General features: G+C 46.0%; 1 protein-coding gene across 11 annotated transcripts in view; it reads left to right on the top strand.

Annotated features, from left to right (window-relative positions):
• The window catches only part of LOC106601438 (RNA binding protein fox-1 homolog 3), a 380,636-nt gene that overhangs the window by 277,391 nt on the left and 83,130 nt on the right, over positions 1-20,115 (top strand). The window contains exon 1 of one of the 11 annotated variants that reach the window (XM_045720261.1): positions 9,205-9,659. The exons of 9 other annotated variants lie outside the window; for them this stretch is intronic. In XM_045720261.1, coding sequence (XP_045576217.1) covers positions 9,534-9,659 — 126 coding nt within the window. In that variant the 5' untranslated portion in view covers positions 9,205-9,533. Of the gene's footprint in view, positions 1-9,204; positions 9,660-20,115 lie in introns of those variants that run through there. One more of the 11 variants, XM_045720267.1, reaches the window with a different exon arrangement.

The raw sequence follows: 20,115 nt of genomic DNA on the forward strand, positions 1-20,115 counted from the left end.
ACACAAAGATCTAACGATCGTTCAAAACGTGGCGCACATAAGCACTCACACAAAACAATATCCCACATCGCAGGTGGGAAATTGGACACACTAAGTATGATCCCCAATTAGAGGTAACGATTATCAGCTGCCTCTAATTGGGAACCATACACATACACCAACATAGAAATAAACTCACTAGAAATCCCCCTAGTCACACCCTGACCTAAAACACCATCGAGAAGCCCGAGGGCTCTCTATTGTCAGGGCATGACAGTACCCCCCCTAAAGGTGCGGACTCCGACCGTGAAACCTGAAACTAGATGGGGAGGGTTAGGGTGGGCAACTAGCCGGGCTGAACGCCGTGCCCGGACTGGGCACCGGCACAGAGGAAGGCTCCGGCTATGGCACGGGCGCAGGAAGCTCCGGGCCGTGGACCGTCACTGGAGGCGCCGGACCGTGGACCGTCACTGGAGGCTCTGAACTGTGAACCGTCGCTAGAAGCTCTAGACTGTGAACCGTCGCTGGAAGCTCTGGACTACGATTATCAGCTGTCTCTAATTGGGAACCATACACATACGCCAAAATAGAAATAAACTCACTAGAAATCCCCCTAGTCACGCCCTGACCTAAAACGCCATAGAGAACCCAGAGGGCTCTCTATGGTCAGGGCGTGACAGCTGCCTACCTCCCCATTGTCTCCCCCTCTCATTTCCCTCCCTCCATCCCTCCCTCCCTCCCCACGCAATGCAGCTTTTGTTCACTCATTCTTTTAACCGTTTCTTTCGCTCCAAGGTGTCAAGGCAGAAAAATTAAGGGAGCGGTAATAGGGTTATGTCAAGTAGACGGAGGTGTTGTCTCTGTGTGGATGCCTCCCTCCCTCCGTCTCAATGAAAGGTTACTCCAGTTGGTGGGCTCGGCACTGCCTCCGCCGCCGCGTTCTCCCCTGCTGTAATGAGAATGGCAACAGACAACTCTCTATCAGTCCTGCTACAGCAGGTGACTGATAGCATTAGCACGGGGGAAAAAAGCAGAAACAAGAGTCACTCTGCACGAGCAATATGGAAACATGACCAAGACTGATCACAGTGGACACAGATGATTCCCTGTCTCAGGTGGTATTGTGTTCACATTTACCTATTTGGAGCATTAATTCTTCTATTTTTCTTCTTTTTCCTGAGTTTGACATTATGAACATCTCTGTTGGAATATCCTCTGCATCGTGCCCTCAACAGTTTGGCGCGGAGGCAGAACGTTTGTGAAATATTGAACAGATATACCTCAGCATTTGGGTTTAGTGGAAAAGAGGCATGACATCCACACAGAGATATTACACTCTCTTTTGAATGGAACCTCTGAAACCTATTGGCTTTCTCCTCCTCCTGCGGTTCCACCAAAGTCCACAGTAAATCTGTGTCTGTGCATATGTCCCCAAAGCTATGTTTTAATGGCAGTGAAGTGGAGAGAATTTAAAAGGTGGCAGCGTGTGTGTGTGAGTGTGTGTGCGTGTGTGTGTGTGCGTGCGGCGTGGGTGCCTCTCCGGTAACAACAGCAGGAGCTCTGGGCACCCTCGGCCAGACAGAGGCTGGCAGCCTGGCAGGCACTCTGTATTTACACCACACACAATCACACCTCCGGTTTCATTTACTCTGTTATGATATGTGCATCTGAGGCGGAGTGGAGGAGAGGCGGTATTGATGTATCAGCCGTCTCCCTGTGATCCTCTGAGGAAGACGTTGAGGAAGACGTGGTGGCCATGGTTTGAACACCTGACCCCTGAGGGAGGGAGAGACGGTGGCACGGCGGAGATGGAAACCCATCTGGAGTTTCTCTCTCTGCTGTCGGTTAAAGAGTGATGGTGAGAGGTATGCCTGCTGGATAGAGGACATTACTGGGCATGACCAATCTGTTCCGAATGGAATGCACTTGGAGTCAGCGGACCAATCGTTGTAATTGACCTTGCCTCGGGCCTTCGGCCGCTATGGTAACAGTTGCTACAGTAGCGTTGTTGAGGCAGGTCAGGAAGTTTGTAAATGTCATAAGGAGAATAATGCTCTGAATAATTTGACGTTTCATTGCTCAACGCATTCCATGTGTAATGACGCTATTTGTATTACTTGTTATTTGCTTTCAATCAAAAGTACCCTACTGAAATACCTCCTCACTTATGACATTTCAGTTAGGCATGCGTTAGATTGTTTTGTCAAATAGTGACCCCTTGGTACTGCAGGACATGGTTGTCATACTAAGCAGTGAAACCAAGGCATGCACTACGTGACAACATCCCCTAGAGTGTCTCTCTGAGGGACAGTAAATATTTCATCATCGATCTGATGTGATTCCCTTGCATGGCAGTCCCTTTGCCCTGTCAGCTCTCTCTCTCTCTCTCCGGTTCACCGGGCCCTGCAGGGCTAACAGAGCCTGACCCTTTCCTGTTTGCTGACCCCTCCTGTGCCTGAGCAAAACCCTCGCTTGTGTTCCTCCCACCTTTAACCCTCCCACTGTTTTGACCTGGGCTATCACCCGCTCCTAGCTGGGGCACTTCCTAGCCCGGAGGCAGAGAGGAGAGGAGGAGAAGCCAGTAAAAGCTTCCTAGTATTGACGTTGACTGTCCGCCGTGAGCCTTCGTCTCTCTCTCTCGCTCTCTTTCATTTTCTCTGAGAGCCAGAGGGGTGGTGGTGGTGAGGGGGGAGGGCGAGGTGATATACGGCAGCTCTGTGTGGGAAGCATGGTGAGTCCTCAGGCTTTCTGCAGTGTCGCAGTAAGACGGAAGAGTGCTCAAAAGTCCAAAAGGCCTGACCTCTCCCAGGCTGGTGAGTGATGGCCGGACGCAACCTGCTGATCCCAGCACTGGGTGCATTAGTTTGCAATAAAGAAAGCCGTGATTGTGAAACGCGCCGGGCGAAAACATATGAGGATGAATGACATCATATAAAAGCCAAGCACTGTTTCAGAATCCATTTACAGTGGTGGTTACCAGAGCCTGAAGTCTGTAGCGAGGGTCTACAGCAACAGCATATCCTAGTGGCTTAGATCTGACAGACAAACTCACCCACCCCTTCCCTAACCCATAACTATCCTTTCATCAATGTTATTAGGACTTGACAGCTTTGTGTAGCCAAAACCAATACTTTAACTGTAGCCGGCTATTGACATTTAAAAGACAAGTGAGAGACAAACGCGGCTAATTTGGTGCAAGAAAGACTAGCAAATCCTGTTCCTTCATAACTCCGTGTTCTGTCTCTGTGATCACACCAGCAGCCCCCCGTGGCACAGCCTTCCTAATGACTCCGATCTGCACACAAAGTGAAGAAATAATGAGCGGGAGAGCTAGTACCTTGTTGCCTTAATTATGAGCCCAGACAAAGGAGCGCTGACTCTTCCACAAAGAGCCTGGCACGGTGAGACGGGTGAGAGGCAGGTTAAACACTCGCCCGCCTTGTCCTCCTGGCGCCCCGTTCCCATCCTGAACCAACTGGCGTAAGACTCTGCCAGGGATGCCAGGGAAAATGAGAGGGGTGGGGCGGGGAGAGTGGCCGGGAAGTCTGTAAAATGTCCTTGTTATGATAAACCAGAGGGAGCAGCAGTCAGAAGTTTGTTATGTTAGGCTGCTATGACACAACCTTTAATTAGTGGGGATCCCAGGCGCTCTGGGCATGAGGTTTAATCAGTGGACCTTTAGCGAGAGCACCACCCTCGCCTCGCTGCACGCCCTGAGGACACGCTGATCATGGCGTTCGTGTGCCCCCTCATCTACTGAGGGGTTCCGAGGCGCCATGGCGATGCCAGATAATGAGGAAGGCTTGTCAGAGGGGCACTCCAAGGGTCCCCCTTCCAAAGGCCCCCGCTGCCTCTCCAGTAATCTACCCAGCACAAAACACTGCTGCTGCTTTGTTTTCATTTCAAAGGATCTCCAGAGGTCTCCTCGGAGAGAGGAGGGGGAGTGAGGGGGTGTTGGGTCACAGAGAGACTACTCTAGACCAAATAACATCTGGACCAAATAACATACTCTGAGATCAGTGATCTTTTTGGAACATCAGTTAACTGATTATATCAATATGTTCACTAACAAGTGACAGCGAGTGATAAAATATCATTGAATATGTATCAACATGTGTACATTTGGTCATATCATGTTCCTATTATGCGTTGTACACATGTGTTTCCTGTCTGTTTCTCTCTGTCCTCCTGATGGGGGAGCTGTGTCCATAGTGAAACCCTGCAGTAGACTGACAGAGAGAGCAGAGGTAAGGATATAAACAGTCATCTCTTATGATGATTATTGCTAGTAGTCAGTATTGATCATGGCAATATGGTAAAACAGTGGGAAACAGGCATGTGCCTCCAATTGTTTGGGCTGCATTAGCCACTGCCTCTATTGCCTCTGATTATTGCTGACTGGGCTCGGAGCTCAGGGGATGGAGTCTTAATGGTATCACTGCTGCTTTCCGCCTTTACAGACTGCATTACAGACTACATTACAGACTGCATTACAGACTACATTATAGACTACATTACAGACTACATTACAGACTACATTACAGACTGCATCACAGACTACATTACAGACTACATTACAGACTGCATTACAGACTACATTACAGACTACATTACAGACTGCATTACAGACTGCATTACAGACTACATTACAGACTACATTACAGACTGCATTACAGACTGCATTACAGACTACATTACAGACTACATTACAGACTACATTACAGACTGCATTACAGACTACATTACAGACTACATTACAACCACACCAGCCTCTAAGACCCACAGGAAAATCACTATATTTGTAACATATTTCCTGTTTGTATTTGATCTATTACCTGGTGTTTCACTGTTATATTTTGAAGGGATATTATCACCTGCTTTAAAAACAGTAATGTCTCAAATCAGCTGATTGCATCTCCTGTGCCTCTCATCTCCCCCACCTCTGTGTGAGTCCTGTCTCAGAGGAGGAATCACATAGCTGGGCCAACTAGAAACACACTGGAGAAACACATGACAAGGGGATGGGGATAATAATCGTTATTATGAATATTATCAGGTTGCCACAGTGGAGATGGTGATCATGGTGATGAAGAGGAGGAGGAGGAGGTGATAGAAGACAGTGATGATGGTGATCATGGTGATGAGGAGGAGGTGATAGAAGACAGTGATGATGGTGATCATGGTGATGAGGAGGAGGTGATAGAAGACAGTGATGATGGTGGTCATGGTGATGAAGAGGAGGAGGAGGTGATAGAAGACAGTAATGATGGTGGTCATGGTGATGAGGAGGAGGTGATAGAAGACAGTGATGATGGTGATCATGGTGATGAGGAGGAGGAGGTGATAGAAGACAGTGATGATGGTGGTCATGGTGATGAGGAGGAGGTGATAGAAGACAGTGATGATGGTGGTCATGGTGATGAGGAGGAGGTGATAGAAGACAGTGATGATGGTGATCATGGTGATGAGGAGGAGGTGATAGAAGACAGTGATGATGGTGATCATGGTGATGGAGGAGGAGGTGATAGAAGACAGTGATGATGGTGATCATGGTGATGAGGAGGAGGTGATAGAAGACAGTGATGATGGTGATCATGGTGATGAGGAGGAGGTGATAGAAGACAGTGATGATGGTGATCATGGTGATGAGGAGGAGGAGGTGATAGAAGACAGTGATGATGGTGATCATGGTGATGAGGAGGAGGTGATAGAAGACAGTGATGATGGTGATCATGGTGATGAGGAGGAGGAGGAGGTGATAGAAGACAGTGATGATGGTGATCATGGTGATGAGGAGGAGGAGGAGGTGATAGAAGACAGTGATGATGGTGATCATGGTGATGGAGGAGGAGGTGATAGAAGACAGTGATGATGGTGATCATGGTGATGAGGAGGAGGAGGAGGTGATAGAAGACAGTGATGATGGTGATCATGGTGATGAGGAGGAGGAGGAGGTGATAGAAGACAGTGATGATGGTGATCATGGTGATGAGGAGGAGGAGGTGATAGAAGACAGTGATGATGGTGATCATGGTGATGATGAGGAGGAGGAGGTGATAGAAGACAGTGATGATGGTGATCATGGTGATGAGGAGGAGGTGATAGAAGACAGCGATGATGGTGATCATGGTGATGAGGAGGAGGAGGAGGTGATAGAAGACAGTGATGATGGTGATCATGGTGATGAGGAGGAGGAGGTGATAGAAGACAGTGATGATGGTGATCATGGTGATGAGGAGGAGGAGGAGGTGATAGAAGACAGTGATGATGGTGATCATGGTGATGAGGAGGTGATAGAAGACAGTGATGATGGTGATCATGGTGATGAGGAGGAGGGAGGTGATAGAAGACAGTGATGATGGTGATGATGGTGATGATGAGGAGGAGGAGGTGATAGAAGACAGTGATGATGGTGATCATGGTGATGAGGAGGAGGTGATAGAAGACAGCGATGATGGTGATGATGGTGATGAGGAGGAGGAGGAGGTGATAGAAGACAGTGATGATGGTGATCATGGTGATGAAGAGGAGGTGATAGAAGACAGTGATGATGGTGATCATGGTGATGAGGAGGAGGAGGTGATAGAAGACAGTGATGATGTGATCATGGTGATGAGGAGGTGATAGAAGACAGTGATGATGGTGATGATGGTGATGAGGAGGAGGAGGAGGTGATAGAAGACAGTGATGATGGTGATCATGGTGATGAGGAGGAGGAGGTGATAGAAGACAGTGATGATGGTGATCATGGTGATGAGGAGGAGGTGATAGAAGACAGTGATGATGGTGGTCATGGTGATGAGGAGGAGGAGGTGATAGAAGACAGTGATGATGGTGATCATGGTGATGAGGAGGAGGAGGTGATAGAAGACAGTGATGATGGTGATCATGGTGAGGAGGAGGTGATAGAAGACAGTGATGATGGTGATCATGGTGATGAGGAGGTGATAGAAGACAGTGATGATGGTGATCATGGTGATGAGGAGGAGGAGGTGATAGAAGACAGTGATGATGGTGATCATGGTGATGAGGAGGAGGTGATAGAAGACAGTGATGATGGTGATCATGGTGATGAGGAGGAGGAGGAGGTGATAGAAGACAGTGATGATGGTGATCATGGTGATGAGGAGGAGGTGATAGAAGACAGTGATGATGGTGATCATGGTGATGAGGAGGAGGAGGTGATAGAAGACAGTGATGATGGTGATCATGGTGATGAGAGGAGGTGATAGAAGACAGTGATGATGGTGATCATGGTGATGAGGAGGAGGAGGTGATAGAAGACAGCGATGATGGTGATGATGGTGATGATGAGGAGGAGGAGGTGATAGAAGACAGTGATGATGGTGGTCATTGTGTGTTGGATGTTGGAAGTCAGCTCCTATTTCCATCAACAGTCTACAGTAATGGTTTCTCTTCTTTTTTTCATTGGAAGAATAGGTCTGGAGGTTACTGGAGTTAACTGAGGATCTCCAGCACATTTAGATAGCTTTGATTCTGCATGACTCAAAGAAAGGCACAGTGGAGAACATTCCAGCAATTCTCTCTTTGAAGGGAGTGATCTGACACAGCTCATTTGAATTATAAACAGGGAGGGAGAGAGAGGGAGAGAGAGGGAGGGAGAGGGAGGGAGATGGAGGGAGAGAGAGGGAGCGAGAGGGAGGGAGAGAGAGAGGGAGCGAGAGGGAGCGAGACAGAGGAAGAGAGAGAGGGAGCGAGAGGGAGGGAGAGAGAGAGAGAGAGGGAGAGAGAGGGAGCGAGAGGGAGGGAGAGGGAGGGAGAGGGAGGGAGAGGGAGAGAAAGGGAGAGAGAGCGGGAGAGAGAGAGAGAGAAGCTATCTGTCTCTCTCTGCATCAGTAGCAGCACCTGCTGGCTCTAGCCAAGTCATCTGATCAGAGAGTGTTCTACAGTACAGTGACATACAGCGGTAATACTGGCCAACTGCTTGTACTTAACACAGGCTCTTGGACCTGAACAAGACGTGTGCAGACATGCAGTCGTGCAGACATGCAGTCATACCACTGGAGTTCCAGTTAACACAGCCTCAGCCTTATCCAAGTCTCAATTAAGATCATGCTGATTGGTCATTTAGCAGAGGACCAACTTCTCCCTCCATTCTGTTCAGCTCGACAATTAGATGTACAAAACATATCAGCCAACAATTACATAATGTTATTACAGTATTACACATTGTGCTGTGCCACTTATTGGTATTCCCTAATCTGCAATCTGTGCTCTGTCCCAGTGTCTGGGACTAATGAATAGGAAGTAGGGGTTAGTTGAACTCCTTCCTGGTGTAATTTCCCCCCTGCATACTATCTGAATGGGGCTGATTGAATCTGAATGGAGTGTCCCAGAGTGAGTTAATTCGGCACAGTGGACATGCGTCGTCTCCCACAGCAGGGTGTGATTATGATGGTCTGTCTGTGTCTGGGTGGGAAAGTGACCAAATTCACAACGATATTATTGTAGCTACCCCTGTGTCATTAATGGGTTGTGTTTGTTGTGTTTGAAGGCTAACATCACACAGCCTTTATGTGAGCTCCATTGCGTTTTATATCAAGCCCCTTGTTGTTTCTACAGAAGAAGGAAAAAAGATTAAAAAGGGACTTTACATTTGTAGCGTAAATCATTTATGGATAGACTCTCTCTCTGTCAGGGCGGATGTATATTTACTGCTCACAGATGAAGAGAGATGTCACAGCCAAAGCTAAAGCGAATAACGGGGCTTTGTGAATACATTTGCCAGACTTCTATGGATGCTGTGAATTAAAATTTGCCATACATGTTGTATGTGTCCTTGAGTGCAGCTCTTGCATAGACGGAGGGAGACCGTGGACAGCATTAGGCTCTGAGGGGGGAGCCTGCAATTAAAAGGCTGTACGCAGCATCCCACGAGGTGCTAATGCCAAGGATCAGCTGCTGTTCTGATGTCATTTCATCCCCCCTGTTATTCACACGGCCTGTTTGATGTAGGAATACATCACCTCTTTTATAACCCCAACTCCCACCCCCGTCGACTCTACAACCCCCCTTCCCTCCCTCTCCCCGGTTTGCACAGAACCTCCCCTTCTGTGTCTGAATGCGTATGTTGGCTTTTATCGCTTCCAAAGTAAACAGAGTCGCGCCGGGGACAAGCGAGAGAGAGAGAGAGAGATAGGGAAGGAGAGAGAGAGAGATAGGGAAGGAGAGAGAGAGATAGGGGAGGAGAGAGAGAGAGCAGGAGAGGGATAGGGAAAGAGAGAGAGAGATAGGGAAGGAGAGAGAGAGAGAGAGAGAGAGGTGGCACATGCACATTGTCAGTGTGCGGCTGGCTACCGTGGTTACCTACTGCAATAGACACACAAAAGCAGAAAGAGAAATTCTCAGTAGGGAATAAAAGACCACAACAAGAGAGAAGAAAGACCAGGGCAGGAGAAAGAAAAAAGAGAGTGGTACGCTGTGCCAGAAGGAGAGATAGAGAGAGTAGAGAGAGTGAGTGGGAACGAGAGAGCGAGCAAGAGAGAGCAAGAGACAGAGTAGCGAGGAAAGAGAGCGAAGGATCTTCCTGCTAAATGCGCAAAGCATCCTGTTACCACACGCTGAGCTCCATGGCCAACTCAGGCTGTCTGCTTCTCTCCGGCTCCGGGATGCTACCTCACTCCCTCCACTGTCCCCCTGCCTTCCTCTACCTACACCAGGTAAGTCTCTCTATCCCCATCCCTTCCTCTCTTTTTCTGTCTCTTCCTCTCCCTCCCTCTCTCTTTCTCTTTCTGTCGCTCTCTCTCTCTCCGTCTCTTGCATTCCTCCGTTTGCTCGGCAGCACGTGATAGCATTGTGTTTCCCCAAGTACTTCCCCAACCCCGACCCTGACCCTTCCAACACAGACAGGGGGGGTCATCTCCTTTATTTTCCCCTTTTCAGCCTTTATTCCCTCCTTTTATTTTCCTCTAATCCACGCCGTGCTGTTTTGAACGAGGGAATTCATGAATTAGTGACGTGAGACCGGGATACGACATGTTTGTTTAGATCTCGGCTTCATGACTCATTTTGCTGTGATTGTAACGCTGCATATTTTACTGCTCATTTTATGGTCATACTGTCCTGTCACTTTCCATTGTGTGTCAACACTTTTCACTGAGAAATTCAGATTAAAAAAATTACACTCAGTCACTTATGTGCATTTTGTGAGAGGGGGACATTGAGCAACTCTCACTTTTCTGTCATGATCATCTACATTGATATTTGTTTGAGTAATTATATGAAGCTTAGATTTTTGGTTTTAATTGATTCCTTGTCACTGGTCCCTCTTGCTTTGTGAAATTTTAAGAGAATCTTAAGATTCACTCTGCAGAGGAAAACAACTACCCAACAAGGTGACTGTTAAGAGCGGGCCCATATGCATCTCTTAAATTATTCAAAACATTTTAATTCAGCGAGGGGGGGTGGTCGCCTGTTCAATTGTGTTTTTACTACCACTAGGATGTGTTGCAGTAAACAGTGTGTTACTGCAGTGATTGAAGCAAATAATGGTAAGGCTGGCAGGATGGAGCCTCCTGCTTCCCCCTTTAAAACCTGCTCCCCATCAGGGTAATGGCCCTCTCCCCTCCTCCCCATCTGTCCAGCGCGGGCCCACGACGGCTAGGCCATCAGAGGGGGACAGGCATGTGGAGGACCAGGTGCCGCTAGCACACACTTCATGTGGAGAAGCCAGGGCTAGGATTCCCCAAGGAAACACTGCTTTTATTCATGGCCTCGGAAATGTGTGTGTGTGTGTGTGTGTGTGTGTGTGTGTGTGTGTGTGTGTGTGTGTGTGTGTGTGTGTGTGTGTGTGTGTGTGTGTGTGTGTGTGTGTGTGTCCATATTTTTGCATGGGTGTGTATGGGGGTTGGGGTCTATATTTGTGTATGAAACAAAGGGTGATATGTATGACAATTGGGAATTTCTTCAACTTTACCTCTGCTGTAACTGACTTATGGAAATAGAGAGGCTGGTCTACAAAGACAACATTATTATCTGAAACACAAGAATACTGTACTGTATTTATCCATATTATTTGTGGCTGACTCTAGTAAAAAATAATATATTACTTTTTGTATGTCACATATTTATATATATATAATGTTAGTCCCTGCTTCAAACCTATAAATGTTTTGCTCTGTTCAATCCATATCCTTATTAAGTGGAGTAACACCTCAGAATTCATAGAAAATTCAAAAAGGATGTTTTCACAAAATATAAAAGCATTTTACATGAATCAATGATTCACATTTCCTTGTTATGGGGGCCCAACGGGCCTATCCTACTCCTGCAGTGTTATTTGGGAAATTACTCATTCATTGAATCAAGATTCAGCCTCTAGCCCTCTCCTCTCCCCCTTTCTCTGTGCTGACCCCTCTTTTGTATCGTGGCCATCGCTCCTTTTCAGACAGTCACTGCATCCTCTGCACCTCTCTTTCTCTCCGCACCTCGGCCCAGACGCACCAGCCGCCTGTGTGAGGGAAGAGACACACAGAGATTATAAGGAGAATAGATTGAGGTGAAAGCCTTTTCCCTGGCAGTTTGTTTGAATTCAAAAAAGGGGAGACCGCATTAAAATGACTCTGAGTGCTTTGGGTATTATGTTGGAACATGAAGCTGTATGATATCACAGGCGTACAGAGTTTTATTACATAAAAGATTACTGAACCAATAGTTTTTCCTGTTTTGCGTAGCGGCAGTTTCACTGGGTTGATGTACCACGGCAGGCGGATTTGATGCTCTTTGTAGTGGGTTGTTGTGTATATGAATCTTGGCTAAATGTTTGTTTTCATTAACACAAGAAGAGACTCCCTGTGGTGTAATGAGAGAAATGCGGCTATTTTGATTCCAAAATGGCAGTATCATGCTACCTCTCGCTGCTGTAATTCAGAGGGTATTTTGGGACTCTCTACTACATGTGAAAAGCTGCCTGTCTGTCTGCGGAGATGATGTCATCTTTTTCCTCCGTCGATCAGGATTTAACGGAAGCATATTCCATGACTTATGGTGTCTGATATTGACATCACTGATGAATTACAGTACGGGCGTTTACTTCACTGCTGTATATGAAAGTAGAAATATATTTCTGATACACATGTTGGGGTGGGATACGTAAACCCACAGTATTTAGTTGTGGCTTGTAGAGTTGCTGGGCCTCAGTTTGTATCCCATGGATTTTCTATTTAGCAGGCTTTGGGTGGGCATCTGGCTGTGGTCGTAAATGCAGCTATATTATCTAAGTAGGAAGCAGTTCAATTAAAACGAGGGAGTTTCTTAAGGCATGTCTTACATGTCTCTCTGTTTGAGCCTGCTACCATATCTGGAGATCTCACATTTCTGAAATTGCTTTCTTTGATTTGTAATTGGATTTTGTATCATTACATTCTGCTGTGTTGATATTGACCCTTATTGTTATATCTATTGATTATTTCTGTGGGTGTTTTGCGTTATTCATTTCCCCTCACCCGTTTTTTGAATAGCATCTTAAATGGTTAGTCAACCTTTAAAGGGAGCTTTCATGCGTGTGTGGATGGGGAGGGATCATCTGGTTTCTGGTTTCACCTGTTCCTCTGTCAGTGGTGTACCAGGCAGGCAGCCCAGGGGAGGTCTGCGTCCTCCTCCACAGCAGCGGCCACTGATCTCTCTTCTCTCAGTGTAACCGACTCCTGTCTGCGTCGACACTGTGATCCCTTCTACACAGCCGGGAGTGGAGGGAAGATAGGGGCCGTGGAGGAAGGGATGTGGAGAGAACTGGGAATTCACCACTTTATCTATCTTTGCATCCCTCTATCCCTCCCCCTCGGCTCAGGCCTTCATCCTCCACTGCCTCCCCAGTGAGAGGCTGTTTTGCCGGGGGGGGGGGTATCTGACAGTATGGGGGATTCAGGTTCCAGGTCTCCAAGGATAGGGTTAATTCTAACGGTGAAGAGACAGGGCCTTTCTAGGGGATAATTATTGTAGGCCAAGCTGTACTATTGACAGCTGTAAATGGAGACGCTGTCTGAAACTGGGGGCCAATGGGTTTCTGTTCCTACATGGGCTGTGTGGGTGCATGGGAGATGGGTTTGAGAAATGAGCCACAGCCTCTTTGGGCTTTGGAATGAGAGTGTGGAGGAGGCAGGAGGGCTGGGTTCTCCCCCTCCACTGACCTCATGGGGAAAGGTTAACTGAGAATGGTTGTCTGTTTTTGCGCGAAGCTGAATGAGACCCTCACTGTACATGGCCTTTATGGTTAAATGGTTACTGTTAAAGCTGGACCCGGTATTCTTTGAAGATTACGAGAGGGCCTGGAGAAGTGAAGGCTGTTTACAACACCTTTCCCCTTTTTTATATCTGTTGACAAGTTATTTTATATTTCCATCTTCTGTTTCATAAATTCGAAATGCATTCATAGCATTTTAAATAATTTCATTTTGTCACCAAGAAAGCTGGGCTTGACTCCTTAATGCAGTCAATTTGATGCAACGCAATTCACTTTGATTCAATCAAACTCAATTCAAAAACTTCAAACGCTATTTCATTGGCAGGGAATACGTTTCATTGTGTATTTTGCCTAGGATTATTCCTATGGAGGCCCTCTCTCTCTCTGTCATTCAGCTGTTTTGTCCTTTAAACAGCAAATTCATAACAGCAGAACAAAAGCGGAGGGGACTGATTGAAATGTTTTCTCACTTTTCCTCGCCGCTCTGGAGGAGAATTGTAAATCACAGCTCAGTCGTTTATGTTGAAATTTCATTTGGTGTGTGAGCTGAGCAGAGTGAGGGCTGCCTAGTTCTTCAGAGGGGATGCGAGTCACGCCACACTCCCTCCCTGTGACTAGTAGTTCTCTTAAGGCTACCTACCGACTGACTCTGTTAGACCGCTGTAAATGGAACCAAATTACATTTCCTCCCCACAAAGAAGAATGTCACAAACAGTTCAATAGATTTACACATGCATGAAGCCGTATTGTGGGAGTTTGAGGGTTCTGTCTCTTTGGGGGGGGGAAGGATTTGTGTTGATTCACAATGCTTCACAGGAGAATGCGTACTTAACATTAGAGTGGGGTGCAGTGCATTAATAAATGTATATTTACATTTTGCCAATAATGCTAAACATCTCCAGTCATTAATGGTACGCATTAGCCTGGAGTTGACCAAGCTTTCTATATGCATAGCCTACAGTGTCATGCGATTAGCATGCACAGTGCTTCTGTTGCTAATATACTCCACTTCCTGAAAACAAAGTGCTGTTGTGGATATCTTCAGCCTCCAGTATTCATCCAGATTTTTTTTATAGCATGACACACCATTTAATTGAGCTTGTAATCGCTATTCAGGTCAAATATTTACTGTCTCAGGAAAACTGATCCCAGATCCCGGAATCATAACATCATTTTTCTCCTCATTTAAAGAAAGTATAATGCAGTATTTGAGTGTTTTATTGGGGGCAACACCAATACATGCCACCATGTGCATTTTACAACTATTATCATAGGACTATTATAAGAGCAGCCTGTGATCAAAAAGGGAAGTGAACTTGAGTGTCGTCAACCCTGTATCTCAGTGGCCTCATTCTCTATGCAGAGATTTAATACAGCTCAAGAGTATTCGCTTGGTTTTGCAATCGCCACCATTACGTCCGCTTGAGCGCTCCTTTAGCTAAAGAGAGACCGCGAGCGGAGCAGGCTGAGGGGGCAGCGAGAGGGGAAAGAGACGAGAGATGCGACACAATGCCTCCTTGTCTTTACAATGCGGGAGCTCTCTCTATCTCCCTCTCTTTCACACACACACAGACACACACACACAGGGATAAAACATGGAGGATGATAACCCCACTGTGAAAATCCATTAGAACTATGTTTGTATGGGTGACTGTTTTTACTGAAATATAATCTATCCTGAGGTTTTCTGTTTCTCTGAATGGCTCAGTAAAACGCTTAAGCAGCCCGAGCAGCTTGACTCCAATTATTTCTTTACTGCAGTAACTTAGCCAGCTGTGATTATTATGTTTATAATGTAGAGTCACTCTCATACTGTCCTTCAAGCCTCCTCCTCTCAGCTGGATCCTCTCAAATGAGACATAATATCTTGTGTGCTGAGTTAACAGAGTGACCATAGAAGTGAAACAGCCATCACCTGCTATTAAAGCCACCACCTTTTTATCACCACCCTGCTTAATGGCAGTAGTGAACAGCAAAGCATTATTACCGGTTTCTCCGTTCGTCCTCGTGCTCCTTCCCTTCCGGCCAAGCTGTTTTTCCTCTGTCAGTTAGACGGGGCTCGTGAAAAATAGTTCTCTAGGTAAACACTGAAATTTAGTTTTTCAAAAGGTCATTATCAGCACCAGTGTGTGCTGTGCGACTGCAGCGTGAGGAAATCATTTATCATATCAGAGACACTTTTTAGTGATTTTCTTATATTTATTTCTGCCTCGACTTGCAATATTGCCGTGGCTAGCTTCTCATTTGGAAGCCGGTAACGGTATATATTACTATTAAAAGGCACCAGGGGTCATCCTCTAAAGAAGATCAATATTTGAACTGTAATGTTGTGGTTCAACATGTACTGGTGTATAAAAATAAATGGGGCTTGAAATTGATTTTAAGTTCTCTGTGAAAAAGTCCAAAGGTATTTGGAAATGAAAGTGAGGGGGAGGAGTGTGCCACCCGGCACACACCAAATAGATGACCTCTACCAGGTACATTTAGAATTGCTTTTGTTTCTTCAAATCAAATGAGCCCTTTTATTGTCATTTTTTATTTATTTCAGAGGTGGGACTGAATTGTCAGTTACGCCACATTCTTTTTTAACGCCTAAAGTTAATATGAAGTAATACCTTTAATTCCCATCACATCTCTGCCTCTCCTGTCAACACTCGCATACAGAACAAATCACCATTAGATGGTTATTAGAATAACAAGTGGGCCGTTATACACCTTCCTGCTATGTGTTGAATAAACAAAACAAAACGCTCACACTCTTCTTCTTTCCTGGCGGGCAACTGAACAGGAATGAGGTTCATTACTCTCCACTAGTTGGATAATCACCTCAAAAGGTGTGAAGAAGCTTATGTAATTTCCCCCAAATCAGTGGCCTCCTTCCCCGTCTGTCTCCATTTCGTTGAGAGCCTAAATCTGGTTGTTTTGTCTTGCAGCAGTTTGTTAGTGGAGCACGCCTCTGTGTTTCTCTCCAATCATCTATCAAGGTGAGCTGTGTGGGAAAGAGCATCGCCTCGGGGTTCCTCCCCATGTGCTTAGGAGGTTTTATTAGGTCCCACAGGACCACTGCTGTGGCGCCTTAAAAAATGGAACTTACAAATTACTGCCTCCACGTGCTGTGTGTGTGTGTGTGTGTGTGTGTGTGTGTGTGTGTGTGTGTGTGTGTGTGTGTGTGTGTGTGTGTGTGTGTGTGTGTGTGTGTGTGTGTGTGTGTGTGTGTGTGTGTGTGTGTGTAGGACTACGTGCATATGCTCTATAGGTTTTTGCACATGCATTTATGCATGGATAACTGCACCCATGTGTGTGTTCATATGCGATTCAGATGAATGTAAATCAGTGTGTGAGTGAGGGAGTCTGAGTGTGTCTGAGTGCCATATTAGTACAGCATGTCCTTGGGAGACTATAGGAGTGATCATGTGCTGCATGTCTCCAGGGGGACTGTTGGAGGTGGGGTCAGTACCAGCTGTCCCCTCCCTCACGGCTACTCTCTGCTTTATGCTATTCATGTTAGGAGAGATGAGCTACTATGGGGTCACTCTCTCTGAACAAGCAGATATTTCCCATTTCTCACCACTGTTCAAACCTTTGCTTCTAATTTAATGAATCGGAATTGTAACTCCACATTGCTAGCTTTTAGCAGTAGCAAGTAATGAGTAGTAATTAACGTTTTCAAAGAGGGTCGTAAAGGCTGAAAGACACCGCTTTTACCAAGAAAACGTCGAAGCAGCGCAGTCAGAGGAGATATTGTCATGCGGAGAAAGGCCTAATTTACCAAGCCAACTGTTTTTGTAATGTAAATAACTTTATTTTGTCAGCCAGACCACTATCAGTGCTAACGTGAGTAATCAGTCTGATATCCTCGGCATTCTGGCTCCCTCAATGAACTGTAATAAACTGTAATAAATGACTCTGCTCATTTTTTCCAATGATTGCTCTTTCTGGTGCTTGGAGAGGAAGTGCTAATTAACTGAATGTGAATGAAATTCTAGGGCAGAGTGGTATCAATGCGAGGGAGACAAATGCGATTTAGCTCTGTCGAGAGCGAGTGGAAAATTGCTGCGTAAATTGGAGGTTGTTGCTGCCGAGAGTTTTCTGTGTGCTTACATTTCATGGGTGAGAATCCAATCTCGCAGGGCAGCACTGCCCTCTCTAATACACTCTAGTGTACTCACCTACTCTATGATAGCGCTCTAAAAACACCCCAAATCTCCTCTGTAACACACACACACACACACACATCTCAAAGGTAAAAGACATTGTGAATCAGAGGAGTTGTGCTGGTAGTGGGGGATAGATCTTATGCTGTGCAAACAGCAATTTGCCTCATCTTCCAATTGACCAAAATTTCTCACATTCCTTGACTGTAAGCAAAATAGACAGGACATTTTCTAGTATTCACAACTCTCCGCTTGTTTATGGAGCTGGTGTGTTTTTCTGTAATTTCCAACCTGTCAGAGAGTAGGTGCTACAGATAGATAAGGCAGCCCTAACCTCTCTCTCTCTCTCTCTCCTCTCTTCCTTTTTCTCCTTTTTCCTCTCTCTTTCGTCTCTGACTGCGATGGCCATTTTTATCTCTGGGTTTGGGCAGTTTTGGAGAGAATTACGGTGACAGTGTCATGGAAATGATAGGCCGGCAGTGAGATATCTGAGCCTCATAAATTCTCCATTCCTCAACATACTTTACGAGGGAGGTTTCTGTGCGTAAGACAGCCACCGTATCCATCTCCACCTGCTCTTCCACTTCAGAGCCCAGCTCCCTCCATCCACTTCAGAGCCTAGCTCCCTCCATCCACTTTAAGACAGCAGCCCAGCTTCTGCTGGATTTATAGACGGCTGCACTAGCAACACTCATTTGAGAATTTATTTTCACTTTCATTTGGTCTGTAAACAATGCTTCTGATGATTTTGCGATACATTTTTTCCCCTCTGGTGCTAGATTAAGTTTCAGGCTCTTTATTGGGGGGTCCAGGCAGTACCATTAGGCAGAGATGAAGAGAAGGAGATGAAGAGATGGAAACTACATTACATCAAGCTGATGCACTGCTGCGTGTGAAACTGTACTACTAAACCCCCATAAGGCCTTGTTGTAGTGAAGTATTGTACTACTGTATCAGCAAAGGCCATGGGCTCCTCTGATGATACTGTATGAAGGCAGATCAAAGGCTGCAGGATTTTAGATTTATATAGCTGTGTGATTTGTGTGAAGGGGCTTTTCCCTCAGAGAGCTATGCCCACCACGATATAGGGAAAAAGACAATCTAAGTTACAGTATAGAGTAAGTTAGCTGAGGGCCTGGCTGCTGCTGTTATTTTGGTCGATGTTTCACATGTATTATTCTACGCTCAAAGTGTGATGTTGGCTGGCAAATTGCAGCTTCACATTTCAAACACATTGATATTGCCCAGGAGTGGTAGAATAGGGAAAACATGATTTATTCACTTTTTCATTTATTTAATTATCCCTGTTGTTTTGAACACGCTATATACACCAGCCCTCTGTTTTCGTTTTTCAATGAAGGTCTGAATTCACTTCCCTAAGTTGTGGGGTGATTCGATGAGGAGAGTTTGAGTGGGTTTCCAGCGTTGTGGCACTTCCCAACTCAGTTAAAGTAGTGAGCTCCTCTCCTTTATTGGGTAAGCTTTGGCCTCTTGTTTGGGCTGGAGAACCAGTGAGGTCCGCTCCATCTTCAGTCACATCTTCACACTCTCTCTCCCACTACCATTCTGTTCACACAAAGACAGAACATCCCATAGGGGACTGAGCACCAAGCCTGGTACTGTATGTAGAACCAGTGGACCTGAAGATTGCAGTCATCACTCACTTGATCTTCATGTAAGACTTTACCCACGGATACCCCGTGATAGCTGTAAGTCAGTCAAATAGGCTTTGTGTTTGAAGAATACTCTATGGGTTTTTACAATCAGCTCCGGTATTCCCAACACGCCTCTGATGTCAGCACACCTGCTTATTGGCCAGGCATACCTGTTTATTTAACGAGACAGGATGCTCAATGGAAGCAGACAAGGCTGTTTCACAGGGGACTTGATCTAATCTACTCCCCCTCAACATGGACATTCACTGTCACTGACACACACACGTCATCTCCAATAAACCTGGGGGAGGCCGAGCATGTCGAAGCCAGCCTCTCTGGTAACTGGCGCTGGCACTCGGTTAAGCTTTCATGTTACACGCCGCACCCGCCATTGTTTGCGCGTTCATCAAATGATTTAGGTCCAGCGTTTATTTTTATCTGTACCTGTCTTTTTGATTTTGTTTACCGGAGAGCCCCTCGAACAGAAGCTGTAAACTGTACAATCTGAATCTTCTAAGAGTTTTATCTGGTGAAAGAAATCACTCTTTGTTGCTCATTCTCTTTTTGCTTGATCTCTCTCCCGCCTCTCCTCTCGTTCCCCCTCTCCTCTCGTTCCACCTCTCCTCTCGTTCCCCCTCTCCCTCTCTCTGTGTGTCTGCGTCAGTGTAAGTGCTCACCAGCAGGTTATTCCCTCTGAACTGGGGCTCTTATTTAATGCTAATTGCAACAATTAGTATGTGAATGTGGAGGAAATTACATAATAGGAGTAAGATAAATATTGATGTTAATTCATATTCGAGGAAGAGGGGACCCTGCACCGGGTTCCTGTAAATGTAGCCCCAACCCTCATTTGCATACATACATCTGGGCCAATTAGAAGCAAACATGATTGCTGTTGAGGTTAAAAATAAATCATTTAACTCCTAGAAGGCGACGTGTCACCGGCATGGAGAGAGAAGAGCAAATGGGAGTTGGGGCATGATGGGAATTTATTTTCAACTTTCCTCTGTGGTGTATTTACTGGTGTCTAAAGCTGGAAGCAGCTGCAATTGAAGGTTAAATGACATCCATCAGACTGTTAGACAGCTGACCAAGGGATGAGTCTTTTCATTGTGACTTTGTAATA

The sequence above is a fragment of the Salmo salar genome, chromosome ssa06 (assembly GCF_905237065.1).
Source record: "Salmo salar chromosome ssa06, Ssal_v3.1, whole genome shotgun sequence".
Taxonomy (NCBI): domain Eukaryota; kingdom Metazoa; phylum Chordata; class Actinopteri; order Salmoniformes; family Salmonidae; genus Salmo; species Salmo salar.